The 19,110-nt window shown below is 36.0% G+C and overlaps 1 protein-coding gene across 1 annotated transcript; it reads left to right on the top strand.

Moving 5' to 3' along the window:
• Positions 1-16,777: 16,777 nt before the first annotated feature.
• Positions 16,778-17,741, top strand: LOC120156166 (heavy metal-associated isoprenylated plant protein 5-like). Its single transcript, XM_039167571.1, has 2 exons — positions 16,778-16,871; positions 16,969-17,741. Exons 1-2 carry the CDS (start codon positions 16,799-16,801, stop codon positions 17,625-17,627), a joined length of 732 nt encoding a protein of 243 aa, XP_039023502.1. The 5' UTR covers positions 16,778-16,798; the 3' UTR covers positions 17,628-17,741.
• Positions 17,742-19,110: the final 1,369 nt, after the last annotated feature.

Below are 19,110 nucleotides of genomic sequence, written 5' to 3' on the forward strand. Positions count from 1 at the left end.
CACCTTTTTCAAAATGTTTTGTTCCAACTTTATCAAAAGAAGTTTTAAGATCATCAATTTTCTTTTGATGATCATCATTGATCTTTGAAAGTAAATTTTGCAAATCTAAATTTTTCTTTTCAAACTCTTCTAGTTTGATTTGCAAATCTTTGATTTTACTTTCAAGATCGTTGTTGGTTTTGGATATGAGTTTGTTTTCATTTTTCAATTTTGAAACATCATTTTTATATTTTAAAAACAATTTCTCATAATCCGAAGCCAACCCATTGTACTCATCAAATAACTCATCATAAGATAAATCATCAAAATCGGATGAGTTAGAGGTTACCTTAGAATCTTCCCCGAATGCCATCAAGCACAAGTTTGCTACTTCTTGTTCTTCTTCATCGGAACTTTCTTCATCGCTCCATGTAGCCACATGAGCCTTGTGCTTATTCTTTGATTGACCCTTTTTCTTCAATTGTGGGCAATCATATTTGGCATGCCCCGGCTTTTTGCATTCATAGCAAATGATTGGGTCCTTCTCTTTTGGTTCATTTTTAAGGCCTTCGTTTCGTTTGAATTTTCTTCCTTGGTAAGGTCTCATCATTTTTCTGAACCATTTGGCAAACAATGCCATTTCCTCGTCATCATCATCATTATTAGAATCACTCTCATCTTTTGTGGATTTGAGAGCGACTCCAATATTTTTCTTCTTCTCCTTTTCCTTTGGTGTCTCTTCAAATTTATCAAGGTCCACCTCATCTTCAAGCATCATCTCATGAGTGAGGAGTGAACCGATAAGTTCTTCAAGAGTTAAGGACGATAGGTCCTTAGACTCGATGATTGTCGTCTTCTTTGATTGCCATGATTTTGGGAGGGAGTAGACTAACTTCCTCACAAGCTTTTTCATTTGAGATGATCTCTCCATATGATTTGAGACCATTGACAATCGTTGAAAATCTATCCGTCATAGCTTTGATGTCTTCATTTGGTTTCATCCTGAAATTTTCATAGCTATGCGTTAGAATACTAATTTTTGATTTCTTTACCTCATCTGTACCTTCATGTGTGACTTGAAGTTTGTCCCATATTTCTTTGGCGGTTGTACAAGATGAAACTCTTCCGTATCCATCTGGTCCAAGAGCACAAAAAATAATATGGATGGCTTTGGAGTTGAGCTGGAACATTCTTGTCTCTCCTTCACTCCACAACCTTGGATGAGTGAGAGGTTTGATGTATCCTTCTTCTACAGCATTCCATGCTCCCATGTCACTTGCTTGAATGAAGTACATCATTCTATTCTTCCAATAGGCATAGTTAGCTCCATTGAAGAAAGGAGGCTTGTTGACGGGCATCGAATCGAGACCGGAGTCGAAGTTTGAAGCGGAGGCCATTGATGACTTTAATAATCGATATAACTCTTCCCGAATCCACTCAAGAGGCGATTAAACCTTCAAATGAGTTAGGCTCTGATACCAATTATTGAGTTAATCGATTGACGGAATCGGCCAAGAGGGGGGTGAATTGGCAATTAAAATTTTTGTGGAAGCTTTTGCAGAAAATTGAAAGTAATTGCACAGCGATTTACAGTGGTTCGACTTTCTCAAACAAAGTCTACGTCCACTACCTTAGCTATCCACACTAAGGATTTTTCAACAAATTCACTAATTTGTTCTTTCTTTTGAGGCCAAAGAGATAACCTTACAATTCCCTCAAGAGTATACCCCAACTCTTGAGAACACTCTTTTTCCCAAAGAGAAGATTACAAATTTGCAAACTTACAAGAAAACCTCACAAGGTAAGATGTTTGCACAATTCTAGAACAAGAAAAGAACACTCAAAGAAAATTACAAATAAGCACAATAAGTGTTCTTTGAAAGCAAAATGAATATTGAATGAAAATTGGCTTGAATTGCACAAACTTTGTGTTTGATGCATTCTCTCTTGTTTCTCTATGATTTTTTTGTTGATCAATGGATCCAGAACTTGTTTAAATACTCCTTGAATCAATTCTGAACGTTGGTGATAGATAATGGAGATAATAGAGCCGTTTAAGTGTGAAAACAATTAATTTTCTAGGTGGAGCGTCTCATGCATCGATGCATGATGAAGGATGCATCGGTGCATCAGTGTAAATTTCAAATATTTTGACCGTTGGAACACTTGATGCATCGGTGCACCAAGTGTGCATCGATGCATGAAATGCATTCGATATTTGAAAATATAGCTTGATGCATCGATGCATGAAGAATGCATCGGTGCATGCCTTTGAAAAACTGATTTAAGGCTTGATTTTGGTTCAAAATACTTTGTGAAAATTGTTTCAAAAATAGTTTAAGTAAAAATCACAATTTTACACTTTTAGTAAGGATTAAAATTGATCTTGAAAAACTTGGAGTAATAATTTGATATTCGGTTAATTGAATCGAATATAAAATTTGTAAAATCATTTGTAAAATCTTAAAATTCATTTAACTTAATTTGTTATATCGAAATATCAAAAATGTTTTCAATAGCTTACTTTAAGTTTTCTATTTACCTTTATGCATAGACTGGTTACAATCACGCACACACAATAGCAAGGAATTCTGACAAGGGAAGGGACTTGACTGATATGACTGTCGAAAATGTTAAGGCCAACTATTTTTGCTAAGGGCTGAAATCTCAAACCATATGATTTTCTTAACATTGTTTTGCCATGACCATTTTAATTTTCTTCTAGTTATTATACATTGCTTGAGGACAAGCACTAGCTTAAGTTTGGGGGTGTGATAACTCCGTAAAAAAACTCAATTTCTAGTCTTTTCATTTAAGTTATTGCTTGTCTAAACAAATTGTGCACAACATTTTAGTTGCATTTAGGATATACTTGCTCGTGGTGGATAAGTTTTGCTTCGGCAAGATTTATTTGGTTTAACTGATGCTGCTAAGGAGAAAGAGTTGTGCGGATTATGTTTGTGCAGGAAACTTACAAAGGAAGAAAATTTTAGTCGTGACAACGTGATATGCATGGGCTAATGGAACAGAGAAGAATGTGAGGAGCAGCTTTATCTCGCCAAGGCAAGGTTTATCTGAAGAGTCTGAAGCGGGTATGATGAAACCACCTATGTCACACGCCAACTGGATAACTTACTTCATATGCAAGCAAGCCTTAAATATTCTGACAGCCTCCAGCTGCCTTTCCTTTTTAAGTTTGGACAAGATAACAACGGTTATTTAAGGAATCTCCAAATCATGCGAAGCCCTAGGAGATTCTTCCTTATAAATAACCATCCGTGGCCACCAAAAGAGGAGGCAAGGAACAAGATAGAAGAGCTTTACTTAAGGCGTGAGCAAGCAACTGTAGTGCTTTCCCACCGTTACTAACCGACCTTCCTTGGTGTCCTCCATAGCCAAACTATAGCAGAGCGGTGATCAGGTCTCGAGAGAGGCTGATCACCAAGGTAGGCGCAGTGCTGATCAGAATTGTCACGACAGAGCCCCCGGTTTTGGGAGTCGTTCTTCCTTTGTTTTTAATTTCTTTATATGTTTGGGTTTGTATTAAACGTTGAATTTTGGATGATTTTTTATAGCACCATGACTGTCTTACTTGATGTTAATCTTTGTGTTGCCTAGACAATTATTTTCTGTTTATGAATGATGAATTATGTTTTTGCTCATGACTATTTTGTTTATTGTTTAAATAGTTTACCTTCACACTGTAAGAGCATCAAAAGATCGTATGGGGTTTCGGTAAAATATGTCATGGCAATATAAGAGCATCGAGAGATAGCCTTTTGTCTAGATAGTGATTCTTTGATTTAAGAGAATTAAGATAGATCTACATGAACAATGGAATGGATTCGGGATGGTGATGTTCTAACTTGTCTACCTTAGAGATAAGGAGTGGGTTTCAATCGACTAAAAGGGATAGACGCTAGAGTAGGATAGACAACGCCTATAGTTCACGTTGAGAGGTATTGCTACAACAACAGGTCTGACAAACCAAGGGTTATATTTAACGCTGTGTAGTATTGCCATAGTAGTCATCTAAGAATACCTAGTAATCCTGTCGGGCAGCTTAAGCAAGTCATAATAATTCATTCTAGACTTAGAGTAATTGTTATCAATATAAAAGGTTAGCATAAGTGCTTTGTGGTAAGTCTGAATATGTGAGGTTGTTTGAATTATATTTGAATCCACACTTGTCTTTGTTTTGTTTTATTTTAGTAGTCTACATATTTATTTTGCCTCGTCCAAACTTTTCTACAATCATTATATCACTCCCTTGTATTATTAATATTAGTTTTTAAGTTGACAAGCTAGTAGGAATTAGTGTGTGACAACTAGTTCTAGTTGTGGTGAGGATAAATTTCTAGACCAATCCCTGAGGAGACGATAACTCACTCAGAACTATATCACTTGCATCGATTGTTTATACTTCCATAGAATTGCTTGCCTTAGCATATACATTTACAAGTGATCATAATACTTACAACTCAGGACGGAGGGATCATCCGAATTTCAGTTATGCTCAAAACTCAAGACCGAATAAAGTTTATCAAGAGAGACCACCTCCACTGCCACAACAGCCGCAGAAGACATCCTTAGAGTCAATTGTCGAGAGGTTAGCACTTTCCCAAGAAAAATTCAAGATTCGTACTGAATCCCACTTACAAGAAATAGACAAGCAAATGAGCCAACTGGCTCAAATCGTAGGCTACTTGGAGTCACAAGGTAAACTTCCATCTCAAAATGAGGTAAACCCAATGAAGAATGTCAATGCCATCACTCTTTGGAGTGGAACACTAGTGGTGTCACCTGTTCTATCAGATGAAGCAATCCAAAAAGAGAAGAAGACTGATGATTCAGGACCCTAGAAAAAAAGTGACGAAGAAAAAACGGAACCAATGCCATCTCCCTATGACATGCCACTACCTTTTCCATCGAGGTTAGTTAAAAGGGATAAACAAACAAAGGAAAAGGAAATACTAGACGTATTTTGTAAGGTGGAAGTCAACATACCTCTCCTTAAGGTTATCTGAAAGGTTCCAAGGTATGCCCAGTTTTTGAAGGATCTTTGTACGATAAAAAAGAAGCTTACTGGGGTCGATAAAGTGAACATGGGAGAACACGTCTTAATCGTCTTCCAACGGAAGTTACCACCGAAACTAAAAGACCAAGGTATGTTCGCAATACCCTGTAAAATTGGTAAAGTTGGGATAAAACATGCCATGTGTGATCTTGGTGCATCTATTAATGTAATGCCTCTATATGTTTACAAAATGATTACTAATGAGCCTTTGAAGGATACTAAGGTCTCAATACAACTTGCCGACAGATGATTGATATATCTGGAAGGACTCTTAGAGAATGTATTGGTAGAGGTAAACAACTTAATATTTCCTGCTGATTTTTATATAATCGAGATGTAGAATGATTGCACAAGAACATCCTCGGACATCTTGTTTGGGTGTCCTTTCCTAAGTACTTCACAAATGAAAATTGATGTAAGAAATGAAATTTTAACTATGGAATTTAACGGTGAGATCGTTAAATTTGACGTGCATAAGGCAATGAGATATCCTGACAAAGTGGAAAGTCTAAATTTTGTTGATATAATTGATCCTTTGGCTGATGAATATTTAAGGACTAATTTTTCCTTTGATCTATGCAAGGAGCTAGAAGATCATGATGAGAATATATATTCTTATTATGTCGAATTGAATTTGATTTTTTTCTAAGCCTAAAGTTTTACCCTCTGTGTTGCATGCGCCTGAAGTTGAACTGAAACCGTTGCTGGACCACTTGAAATATGCATTCCTCGGAGCAAACAACATTTTTCCAATGATCATATCAAAAGGATTTTCCGAGGAAGAAGAAAAAGAATTAATAACCATTTTGCGCACACACAAGGAAGCTATAGGATAGACCATCACCGACATAAAAGGGTTGAGTCCATCCACTTGTATGCACAAAATTAAAACCGAAGAAGGTGCACGTGAAGGTCAAGCCGACTAAATCCGCCAATTATGGAAGTGGTAAAAAAGGAGAAACAAAAACACCATGATACAAATATCATATATCCAATTTCGGATAGTAAATGGGTAAGTCTGATACATGTAGTTCCTAAAAAATAGGAGTTACTGAGATCGAAAATTCTAAGGGAGAATTTGTACCAACGTGAGTTCAGAATGGATGGAGAGTCTGCATCGATTACAGGAAGTTAAATTCTTTAACTCGAAAAGACCATTTTCCTCTTTCATTCATAGATCAAATGATAGAATGATTAGCCGGTAAAACTCACTATTGTTGTCTTGATGGATTTTCAGGTTTCTTCCAAATTTCAATAGCACCTAAAGATCAAGAAAAGATGACATTCACATACCCCTTCGGCACTTTCGCTTACCGATAGATGCCTTTCGGACTTTGCAATGCACCTTCCACGTTTCAAAGGTGTATGATTAGTATTTTTTTTCTGATTATATTGAGAAAGGCATTGAAGTCTTCATGAACGACTTCACTGTTTACGATAATTCATTCAATGAGTGTCTATTAAATCTGAAAAATCTGTTGCGTCGGTGCCTAGAATTTAACCTTGTTTTGAATTACGAAAAGTGTCATTTTATGGTTGATAAAGGTCTAATTCTAGGCCATATTGTTTCTTCTAAAGGAATTACTGTAGACAACGCAAAAAATGATATAATAAATTCACTTCCTTACCCCGCTACGGTGAGGGAAATTCGTTCTTTCCTTGGTCATGCAGGTTTTTACCGTAGATTCATCAAGGATTTCTCCAAGGCGGCATAACCATTATGCGATTTATTACGAAATGATAAAGCCTTCAATTTTGACTAACCTTGTAGAGAATCATTCGACGTTTTAAAGGAAAAGTTGGTTTTGGCACCTATAGTCTAACCGCCAAATTGGGAGTTTCCTTTCGAAGTCATGTGTGATGCTTCGGATGAAAGTGTTGGAGCTGTGCTCGAACAAAGGATTGGGAAAGAGCCGCACATTATCACCTATGCGTCACGTACCTTAGATTTCGTACAACGGAATTATTCAACAACTGAAAAAGAATTATTTTTTTGTTATTTTTGCATTAGATAAATCTAGATCATATCTTCTTTGCACTAAAGTTATTGTTTTTTCTTATCATGCAGCCTTGAAGTACTTACTTATCAAAAATAAGGCGAAGCCATGACTAATCCGTTGGATCTTACTCCTCCAAGAATTTGATTTGGAAATCAAGGATAAGAAGGGATATGAGAACTTGGTGGCCGATCACTTAAGCCGACTTTCAATCTCTATAGTTGATCCTCCCATTCGTGAGGAATTCCCAGAGGAAAACTTGATGATGGCGCAAAAAGTTAATGCCTTGGTTCGCAGATATAGTTAATTACTTAGCTATGGTAAATTACCATCTGATTTGACGAGAGCCGAAGTAAATCGATCAAAAGAGAATCTCGCTTCTTCATTTGGGATGATTTGTATCTTTGGAAGCATTGTTCAGACCAGATAATTTGATGATGTGTTCCTGAAAGCGAGGTAAGCTCAATTTTAAATTTATGTCATTTTTATTCATGTGGTGGACATTTCGGACCTAAACGAATTGCTCATAAAATTTTGGAATGTGGATTCTTTTGGCTTCATATTTTCCAAGATGCTTACATATTTTGCAAATCTTGTGATAATTAACAACGTACAGGTAATTTGATTCGAAGAAACGAAATGCCTCTTAATCCTATTCATATATACAAAATATTTGATGTTTGGGGACTTGACTATATGGGTCCTTTTGTTTCTTCTTTTGGCAATTGTTATATAATTCTTGCGGTTGACTATATTTCGAAGTGGGTAGAAGCTAAAGCTAATCGAAACAACGATGCCAAAACTATTGTTCAATTTCTAAATAATTGTATTTTTTCCAGGTTTGGTACACCAAGAGCGATAATAAGCGACCGCGGCATACACTTCATTAATCGGGTAATTGATGCTCTTATGAGAAAGCATGGAGTAAATCACAGGGTTGCCACGGCTTATCATCCGAAAATGAATGGACAAGCAGAAATTTTAAGCCGTAAAGTAAAGACGATTCTTGAAAAAATAGTCAAGCCAAGTCGTAAGGATTAGAGCTTCAAATTGATTGACGCTTTGAGGGCTTATCGAACTGCATATAAAGAACCTATCGGTATATCGCCATATCTCATTGTATTCGGTAAGCCATGTCATTTACCTGTCGATCTGGAACACAAGACATATTAGGCTGTAAAGCAATGCAATATGGAGTTAGAAGCGGTAGGAGAAACACGAAAGTTACATATACAGGAGTTTGAGGAAATTCGAAGAGATGCTTACGACAACGCCAAAATATATAAGGACAAAACAAAAGAATTCCATGATCGAAAAATTGTTTTTATATCTTTTTCTATCGGGAAAAAAGTTTTTCTTTTTAATTCAAGGTTAAAACATTTTGCAGGTAAACTTCGATTGAAGTGGAGCGAACCTTACACGATAACTGAAATCTTTTCTCATGGCGTAGTCGAACTTGAAGATGGTTTGGGTACTCGACTTAAAGTCAATGGGCACAGGATTAAACCATATTATGTGAATAGCCAAGCTTGCTTAATTGAAGATCTTGACTTAGAAGAACCTGTAGTCTGAATTAGGTCATTGAGCTAACGAAGTTAAACAAAAGCGCTTCATGGGAGGCAACCTATTGTTTTTAATTCTGTTACATTTCATTTTTTTATTTCGATTGAGCATTTTCATTTAATTATTGTTATTATTTTACAGTAATCGAATGCTTTTCAAACTTAAACAACGAAGGTTTGCCAATTTATCATCCAAACAGTACCAAATTCGGACGTCGGGAGCAGTGTAAGTCATGCAAAGCATTATAGTACCGATACTGCTTGGACAGTATCGATACCATGAAAACAAAATCAAAAAATGGTATCGATGCTTCGCATGCAGTACGGATACCATAACAACATAATCAAAAAATGGTATCGATACCATTAAATGGTATCAATACTACTCTATATAGTAGTAGCGATACTCCTATGATAGTATCGATGCCGTTGATTTTCTACGGCACACGTTAGTACACTTCTAAGGAGACCGGCGCACGTTAGCAAAACCCAAAAAAATTCCCTCTTTTTGTTTCCCACTCCCCAATCATCTCATCTTTTTTCTTTCCCTTTGACCGTGGACCCCATCATCCCTTTCTCTATCTCTTTTTTACTTTTAAACTACCTTTATCCTCATTAAAAAAACAAAACCAATTGGACTCCAATTCTAACACCCCATGCACGGCAGAAATCAAAAAACCCCACATCTCTTCCTCTTCTTCAAAACAATTCATTACTTCCGAAAAACACCATCGTATCTTCATCTTCTCACCGTTGCCAGCCTACTCCGCTCTTGTTAACGTGTTTTCACGACATATACTCCTCTCTACTCCAAGATGGTACGCATAGGAAACTAACTAGATAACACCAACGTTCCTTCGCCCACCGTCCTTGGAGGACGTCACCGCTCCAATACACCGGTGTTCGTCGAGTTACCCAGTGATTCAGACTACGTTTCACCGCCTTCCCCTGTTCGTCCGATGCAAGACCGTGGCCAAATTCCATCTTTGTTGTATCATTCGACGTTTATGTCGACTGCATCCCTATACCCCGAGCCGAGCACCTCTTGCCATCCGTCACTAATATACTCCCCATCTCCATCGTTTCACTCAATGTCGACAGTAACAACATCATCATCTCATCCACCACAAACAGGCTTCTCGTCGTATTCGATGCATTTGGTGACATCAAACGATGTTCCATATGTAAACTCTACTCATGTTTCGGTTCAACCTTTGCTAATGTACGATCCGATTTATTGTTTTATAGAGGACTTTACTAATAGCTTTCTACCCCCCGGATCCCTCTCCTGCGACATCGAGCTCACGACAACAACCCGGGCGACATGCTTCACTGGTCCTACCCTATAGCCCGACTGATGCCTCTTCTCATGACAGCCCATCGCCTGTCCACGAAAATCTCGAGCGCAACCAAAGGGGTCGGTCATACGCTATCCCTACCGAAGAAACGTTTCACTGGTACTTGCAATTTTTGGACGACGAATTGGTACGTTTTGAGTTTGTAAGACATCTCCATTTCCGTGTAGGTAAATATATTCTGACTCGAACTTTAGAAACTTTGCATTAACGTTAGTCTGTTCATACGTATTTTACTACCATTGGTTGGACTTTATATCTGATGATTAACTATGGAACATTTTATGAACTTGTTTTTAAATTTTACACCACTTTTTAATTTTTTGCCGAATCATCTCCTTAATGTTAATTCGCCTGATGTTGTTACATTCCGCATATGCGGAAGCTATTTTTCAATGTCTTTATCGGAGTTTAATCTTGTTATAGGGTTTATGACTGATGTCATGAATCATGCGTATTTAACTATTTTACTTGAGATTCTGTAGGATTTCGATGCCGATATGGCCTATGCAACACTTACCGGCTTGGATAGCCATACGTTCAACGCTCGCTCAACTCGAGCTCATCTTATCCACGACCCGGCCTTGTGCTACATACAACGTTTCCTTGCCTATAATTAATCCGATCGGAATGACTCGTCTTCCTCCTTGAGTCGAGTTGAACTCTTCTTTTTATGGTGCATGTCAACTAGCTAGTGAACTTGGGATTTTGGTTTGCTCGGGCCCTTGAGATCATTATTCGATCCAATCACCAACTTATCCTTGGCTCTTACATTACTCATTTAGCCTCTCACATTGCTAAATTTGACATTACACGGTTTACTTATGCTTTTTCTACAGATGCTTTGGATGAACGATGCCTGGATTCGATGGGCCTACTTGTTGGAACCCCAAGCGTACCATACTTCGTTCCACCGGGTTTCCTTACTCCTCGCCATAAGAAAGTTTTTGTTCGACGTAATGCGCTACAACCGCCACCTACAGCACCTCACCCGGTTATGAAGTCTTAAATAAATGAAGTTCACAGCCACCTCCATTCCATTGAGACGAACATTATCGAAATCTTTTCATATCTCCATCCCAGTCCCTCCCACCGCGGCCGAGGTCGTGGCTGTGGTCGACATTAAATCTAAGGAGTACCCTATTCCTTCTCTTGTACTTTAATATTACGTTTTGAGGCAAAATGCTTTAAGTGAGGGGGAGTAGAGTGTAGGTTAATTTCCCTTTTGTTTATCTTTATGCTTTGATGCTACTATATGTTGGTTGGATTTGCAGAAATTTCATTGAATTTCTTTGTCTTGTTGAAAATTTTTTGAATGCTATGCTTGTTTTGGAACACATGATTGTTTAGGTTAGGATGTTCTTTATAGTGAATAGCATGAATTATGATCAAGTTGGTATTTTTGTGATGTTCCATGATTTTGTTGGTTGAAATGTGCTTAGGTCAATGCATAAAACAATTTTGTGAGATTTGAGCCTTTACGAGCATATCATTTTCGCTCTCATTTTGTTTGATTGAGTGTTTCAAATTTGACATTGGTATTCTAGAACCTGCATTTTAAATACTGTCAAGATTACACATGAAAATGATGCTTAAAAATGATTTGGGAACCTTAAGATTAACTATTTTGTTTCCCCCACTAAAATTGCCTACCCATGCATTTACCCCTAGTTAACCACTTTTGAGCATATTCTCATTTCTTTGTTTTCACCACATTTATAAACCCGAGCCTTTTTATTTTATCCCTCTTTTCTACCCTTTTCAAGGCAAGTGAAAAGTTTAGTCGTTGCATGCTCCATAGAAGAAAAAAACAGTAGTTCGGAAGAAAAAAAAAGATGTTGTTCGGGAAAAAAAGAGAAAAAAGACATGAAAAAAATGGAAAACAAAACAACAAAAATGTGAAAAAGAAAAAAAATCAAATGCATTCTGAAAAGAATTTTGTTTGTTTGATAGTTTGTCTTTTTATCTTGTTGTGCTTAATGTTTTGATGGAGTTGAACTTGTTATTTGTTAGTTCCTTGCCTTGAATTCTAGCCATATTAATTAGCCTTTTCCCCACCTTTACCTAAGCCTTGTTACAACCAATAAAACACCCTTTGATTTATGCATCTTGTTCTTATTAGTAGTGGAGATTTGATTTACTTGCAGGCCTATGGTAATATCTTGTTGGTTCTGACATTGAGCATTTCTATACCCCAAACACATTGAGTGATTTGAGTGAATCCCGGTAAGGTGTTGAGTTATGAGCATTGAGATTAATGAATGAATGGATGCTACAATTGCATTTAACTTGTTACAATTGGTGATATTCAATTGATTGATGTCTTGACTTGAATAATTCTTGTGGTCTCTACCTTACTTCCTTGGATGTGAAACTTGACAAATAATAGTAAATTTAATTTTTGACAAATTTGATTATATCATACTTGAGGAAAAACATGAGATAATTGAGGGGGAATTTGATGAGTGTTCAGAATCGTTAATATTTGCTCGTTATTTCTTCGATCTTGTGGATTTATTACTGCTGATTTGGTTGTGTTATGTTTATTTTCGTGCAGGTCCTTACTTTCCAGAACTAGTGGTAAAACGGATGTATTCTGTATTTTTTTATTATTTAGTCAATGTTGGAGACATGGGCATAACTCTGGGCATGACACGGTCTGACGTGATAGTTTCTAGAAGGTCCAGTCAACGGTAGTTTCTAGAAGATCTACTCAGCACGCCTTCTGGAAGATGGACGAGCAGAGTAGTATTAGGAGACTTGTTTAAAGTTTGAATTTAGGAAAAAAATAATCTTCTTGGGGTAAATGTGTGGGCCTAACGTCTAGGTCGGATCTTGGGGGTTACAAAGCATGAGAAAAATAATATCGCTTAGAGGAATTGAACCCAAAATCGTAGAACAGGGATGGACATGCTTAGACTACTAAGCCAAACCCAATATATGTTATTAGATTGTCAAAACTTTTATTTATCCTATTTTAAATTTTACATAAACAATGAAATTATAATATTCTAATAAATAAATTATAGGATAAACTACTTAAATGACTATCTAAATAAAATTCTAATAAATAAATTATTAGTTAATGCAAGGTTTAAAAATAAAAATAAATTTAAGATTTTTATATCTTTAAATTAAATTAATTTTTAAATTAATTTTATTGAGTTTAAATTATATATTTATTAGAATATTATTTAGGTAGTCATTCAAGTAGTTTATCCTATAATTTATTTGTTAGAATATTATAATTTCATTGTTAATGTAAAATTTAAAACAAGATAAATTAAAGTTTTGAAAAATTAATACCAAACATTGTGTTTGGCTCAATGGATTAGGCATGCCCACCCTTGATATAAGGTCTCGGGTTTGATTTCGCTGAGCTGCATTATTTCTCTCATGTTTGTTTTCTCTTTAAACACTCACTTGACACATCTTGATTGGTTAATTAATTTTTTTAAATTAAATTAAAACTAAAACTAAATTGATAGAATATACAAGTATTGATGATCAAATGTGTAACTATACAAATTTTTGTTAACTGTCACGTCACTCCTATGTTAGATTTTAATGGCTAAGGGCTATATTAAACCCTTTTAAATAGGACTATTAGATATTTTAGGCCCAATTTTTTTAATCATTGGAGTCTTCTTCAACGTAACTAATTGACTATGAAATTGATGAGGACTAAAATTGAAAGCTAAAATTATTGATCGAAATTTTTAGGAAACCATCACTAACAGTCTTGTTGTTGCCTTCAGAATTAACTTTAAGTTTTCTTTTGTCATTACGTTCTAATGAGGGAGAAGGATAATCACAATCACAATTAATAAAAGGAGATAAACTCGATTTTTTTAATATCACTCTCAGTTTATTCCTTCAATGATGCGACACTTAACCTTTTTTCATGTGTGATTTATTTTCTAAACACTCATCTTTCAATGGAACGCTATGTAAATTAGTTTGTTCTGATCTATTAGTTAAAACATCCTCCTTTAATGATCGACTATGTATACCTTCTCCTCTTATTGAATTACCATCTTGTATTGAACTTTTAACATTACTTGGTGTTAATATGCTCATTAATTTTTTAAATTAGTCATTTAATACTTCAAATTGACCTGTTAATTTTTCGAATTGACCATTCATTATAGAAAATTCCTTTTCAATATTTTGCACCAAATAAATGAGTGTCTCAAACTTGTGATCACTCTAATAAGAAGATCTTATCTTATCCTCCTGTACAACTTCAATTTTCGTCTTATATGTATATAAAATAAATAAAAAAATAAAACAATAATCTTAAATAATATTTACGATAAAAAATTCATCATTATTATTAAAATTTTAGTTAATTATAATGAATATACCTCATTGTTTGTCTTCTCTGAAATCATGTTGATATGACACTTACACTCCAACATCTTAACTTGTTTTGAAGGCGTTAAGTTTGAATCCATCTTCATGTTAAAAAGATCAAATATAAGCCTTCACACTTTAAAAAATTACAAATCAAGCATATTCGTATCGATACACTTTACTAGTGTATCGATACACATATTTGAAATGAAAAATAGTGTACTATTATGGTACCGGTACACTATCAGTATCGATACTCAGATGCTCGCATACTGGTACACATGAGCCAAGGTATCAGCATGACCTGTTGGATTCAAATTGGAAATTCAGAATTGGATTTCAAAAATACAGTTCATACGTAGGAATTAAGGTCCAGTTGTTCTAATTGGGGCTCTAATTTGGGAATTAAGGTTCAATAATTGCACTAACTATAAAATTAGGGTTAGAGTTAGGGTTTAAGAAATAGGGGATGAGGGAAAGATGATGACAAGGGGTAGTCTCAAACCATAATCCACGACCACTTTCAGTGATGGCGACGACAGCTGGTGGGGCCTCACTCACCGGTGACAGCTTGGACGGACGACCAAGTTTGAAAAGAAATTAACCAGGTTTACCTTAACGGGTTGGTTACCCAAATGGCGGTGAACGACATCCATGTCGGGAGGGATGAACGATAAAAATTCAATCGACGGTGATAGATGATTCCGCTGACAACAACGACAGTAACGACGGGAACTTCAAAACTTTAAAACATATTAGGGTTTTTTTAATTTAAGGTTAGTATTTGATTTAATTATAATAAAAATAAGATTATAAAATTTAATGTAATTAATATTGTATTTTAAATAAATTGCATTTAGATTTTCAACTAATTATAATTATAAGTTGAGTGATTTATAATTTTAATGTTTTATAAATTAATTTAAAAATATTCATTATTAGTTATACTCATCGATGCTCATCGAACATGATAGAATCATCATTATCTATAACGTTCAGTTATATCCAAATGTGTGATTATGTAAAACTAACATCTATAACCTTATTCACATAGTATAAAAAATTAGTGATAGGGAGAATTAAATGATGTAGAATTAATTGAAAGTATGCCACTACATAGTAAAGAAAAGTCTAGTAATAGGAGCAATTAAATGGGTAACATTAATTGACAATATGATAATGACGTATTTATTCAATGATTTCATTGATAATTAATAGTTCATAATTTAATTGTGATTTTAATGATAAAATAAAATATTATTTTAAAGATATTAATTTAAATAATTATATTTGTGAAGTGGGTGTATATTATTATAAATTAAGAAATTTTATTAATTTATAATCACTACAAATTAATAAAAAATAATTTATGATTTAATTAAAACCAAGTTAATAAATTATGTAACCTAATTAATATATTTTATTGTTCAATGGTGAGAATAGAAGTAAGGATGGCAGACGAGTATAATTTCATGGATTTCGCACTGCATCCGCACCAGCTGAGGTGGTGATGGGTATAAGTTTAATGGATAGTGGGCGGATGTGGATATAAAAGTCATACCCGCTGTGGGTACTGGGTACTTGATGAGTTGAAGTCCTTACCCGCCTCGCATCCAGATGGTAAGTAGGTGATGAATACGAAATTATTGGGTGGGGATGGGGATGGGGATGGGGATGGGGGAAGGGGTATCTGCACCCGCCCCACCCATTTGACATTCCTATAGAAGTGTTACAATTTTGGTAAAATACATTTAGTATCTAAACCATCAGTTTTGACATGTTTTAGTACCTAAACTTTAATTTTTAAAAAAACCTTACCTAAAGTTAATTTTTTTTTATTTTAGTACTTACCGTTAAAAATTCATCGTCTTTAGTATCTAAACTGTTAATTTTAATTTGTTTTAGTACCTGAACTTTCAATTTGTTTCAAAATATAACATATAATTTTTAACAATATACTAAAATAAAACAAAAACTAAACGTTAGATATCATTTTTAAAAAATTAAAAAATTAAATATTAAAATAAATCAAAACTGATAATTTAAGTAATTAGTTTACCCTAAAATCTTTTGTACAATACTTTTTTACGTATTAAAAAATTACATGCACTTTATGATATAATAAGTTAAGATTGTAAGTAAGCGGAAGGTGAGATGTACCCATAGCATGATGTTAATCAACGCCACATCACGCGGTAGGCTTTGAAAGTCAGCAATCAAAAGCTGCCTTCCACCCTCCTAGTAACGACGATCTCAATATAGCCACCCAATCATTACCCTCCACGTGTACCCAAGTTGGTTTATATATAAATCCCCTCTCGAATGCTTTACTAGCTTCGTTTTCTTCAAGATCAGATCAGTGAGTTATGACCGAGAAGGTTCCTTCACTCTCTTCCGTTTGAATTGTAGTTTTGCTCTTATTTTTTTTCCACCATGCATTCTGACAAGGGGTGAGCTTTGTAGGTAACGATAATGGTGCTGAAGGTGGACCTTCAGTGCTTCAAATGCTACAAGAAGGTCAAGAAAGTGCTCTGTAAATTCCCTCGTGAGTTTCTTTTTACTTACTTGATTGATCATTTAACTGAAGTTTACAAAAATGGTGTCTGAGTTATGTTTTTATTTGTTTCTGTTATGAACAAGAGAAATACGAGACCAGATATATGATGAAAAGGCCAACACGGTGACCATCACTGTCATATGTTGTAGTCCGGAGAAGATCAGGGACAAGATATGCTACAAAGGTGGCGGATCCATCAAGAGCATTAAGATCAAGTCGTCGGCGAAGCCCAAGGACCCGGAGAAGCCTAAAGAGGCGGAGAAGAAGTCCGATAAGCCGAAAGAGGCCGGGAAGAAACCCGAAAAGCCGAAAGAAGCTGAGAAGCCTAAAGAGTCGGGGGAGAAGGCCGATAAACCAAAAGAAGCTGAGAAGCCTAAAGAGGGTGGGGAGAAAAAGGCTGAGAAACCAAAAGAAGCGGAGAAACACAAAGAGTCGGCGCCCGCGCCGGCGGTGAAGGCTATGGAAGCGGCTCCTTTACCGCCAGTGGCGTATGCGGTCGGGTATTCATATATGGATGGCTATGGTGGTGCTGGGCCTAGTTATTATGGTGGACCTAGCTATTATGGTGGACCTAGCTACTACGGTGGACCACCTCAACAACCGTTTCAAAATTACGAGACTATTGGTAGGCCGGTCTATGATAGCTGTGACAGCGCCGGATACTACAACAGTTACTGTTATGGCGGCGGACGTGGCGGTGAAAGTTTTAGTGATGAAAACCCACAAGGGTGCTCGATCATGTAAGGAAGAACGTGCTGGTGAGCTGCATATAGTTTGAACTTGAAGATACTAATAATCTCTTATGTTACTTGTTCAAAATGAAGTCATTTGTGGATTTTATTTATTTTTATATTTCTTTTAGGAGTTCATAAAAGTCATGAATGGTTAACGAGTTATGTGGTAGGGGTTCGGTGATGGTGTTGGTGGGTATTCATTTTATATTTACTTCTCTTTTTGTTAGATCAAAAATAATTCAACAATATTAGCACATATAACAATGGAGACAAAGTAATTAAAATAAATTAGAATTATCGACAAGCATATTAAGGAATGAAAAGCATAAATATCCCAAAACATCAAATGTATATACATAAGTTCAAGTATCCAACAAGATAATCATCCAAGTATTAAATAAAAGTTTAATATACTAAACATCAAAAGTGAAATATTCAAAATGTAGCGAAGTCTAAATATGCAATAATAATGATATGATGTGCATGTCCTAAGATGATGGAGGAGGGAAGGAAAATTTGTCAAGTTGATGTTGGATCGCTCGAACCTCCTCGGTCATAGGATCTTGACGACTCTCTATAGCATCAAAGCGAGAGTCGACATGAGCTCAGAGAGAATCGAGAGACTAAAATATCCTCTCCTCAAACCCTCGAAAGAAATCCACATGAGGTGTCAGGTCAACATGAGGCGCTCTCTCGGGTTCCTTGCCAACGTCGTCATGTGCATCGTCCATGTGCTCATCTACGTCATGCTCAACTCCATCATGTTCATCCTCCATGTCCTCTCCATGGCGACTATAGACCCAATGCATGGATCCCCTGGGCGCCTTCATATACTCGAGATTCACCATAGTGCCTCGACCAATGGTCCTATCGTCTAAAGGGTAAGTGCCAGGCTCGTGAGAGGTGTCCACATCAAGAAGCTCGAATAAGTGGCTAAGGTACATGTCGTAGACTAGGTTTGGTCAAGCCTTTGATTTTATGACGCTCAATATGTCATTGAAGATCATGCTCTCAAGATGAAGCTTGCGACTTTGTTGAATGAAAACATCCACCAATAGTCGCTCTCATGAATGGTCGAGAATTTTGTGCCTCGAGCACGAATGCAATGAGAGACGATGAGATGAAGCAAACGGTCATGAAGGGAGAATAGGATCACTCTATTATTTCTAAGGCGCATGATGACGGGAAAAAGGGCCTTTTTCATTATCATCGCTGGTAGGAAGAAGGTCAAAAGACTAGGCAATGAAATCAACAGTGATAGTGACAGACTGGCCCATAAGATATGAAACTATGGTCCGATATATGGTGCCATCACAAGAAGCAGAAGACACAGAGCATTTGAGTAAAAAGCTCGTACCAAAGAATGATAAATGGGACCACTGAAGTTTAGAAAAGTAAAAAGCTTCATATCTTTCAAGTTTTGCTCGTAAGGAAAACCCAAGTTGTTTAAAAAATCAAAATCGATTTTTTGGGTTTCTTTAATATGTCAAGAT

The sequence above is a fragment of the Hibiscus syriacus genome, unplaced genomic scaffold (assembly GCF_006381635.1).
Source record: "Hibiscus syriacus cultivar Baekdansim isolate YM2019G1 unplaced genomic scaffold, ASM638163v2 tig00111213_pilon, whole genome shotgun sequence".
NCBI lineage: Eukaryota > Viridiplantae > Streptophyta > Magnoliopsida > Malvales > Malvaceae > Hibiscus > Hibiscus syriacus.

Bases quoted from the DNA above. Each gene is read 5' to 3' on its own strand.
- LOC120156166 (XM_039167571.1), top strand. From the start codon at position 16,799: ATGGTGCTGAAGGTGGACCTTCAGTGCTTCAAATGCTACAAGAAGGTC. The intron at 16,872-16,968 runs GTGAGTTTCTTT...TATGAACAAGAG, and splicing joins AGTGCTCTGTAAATTCCCTC to AAATACGAGACCAGATATAT.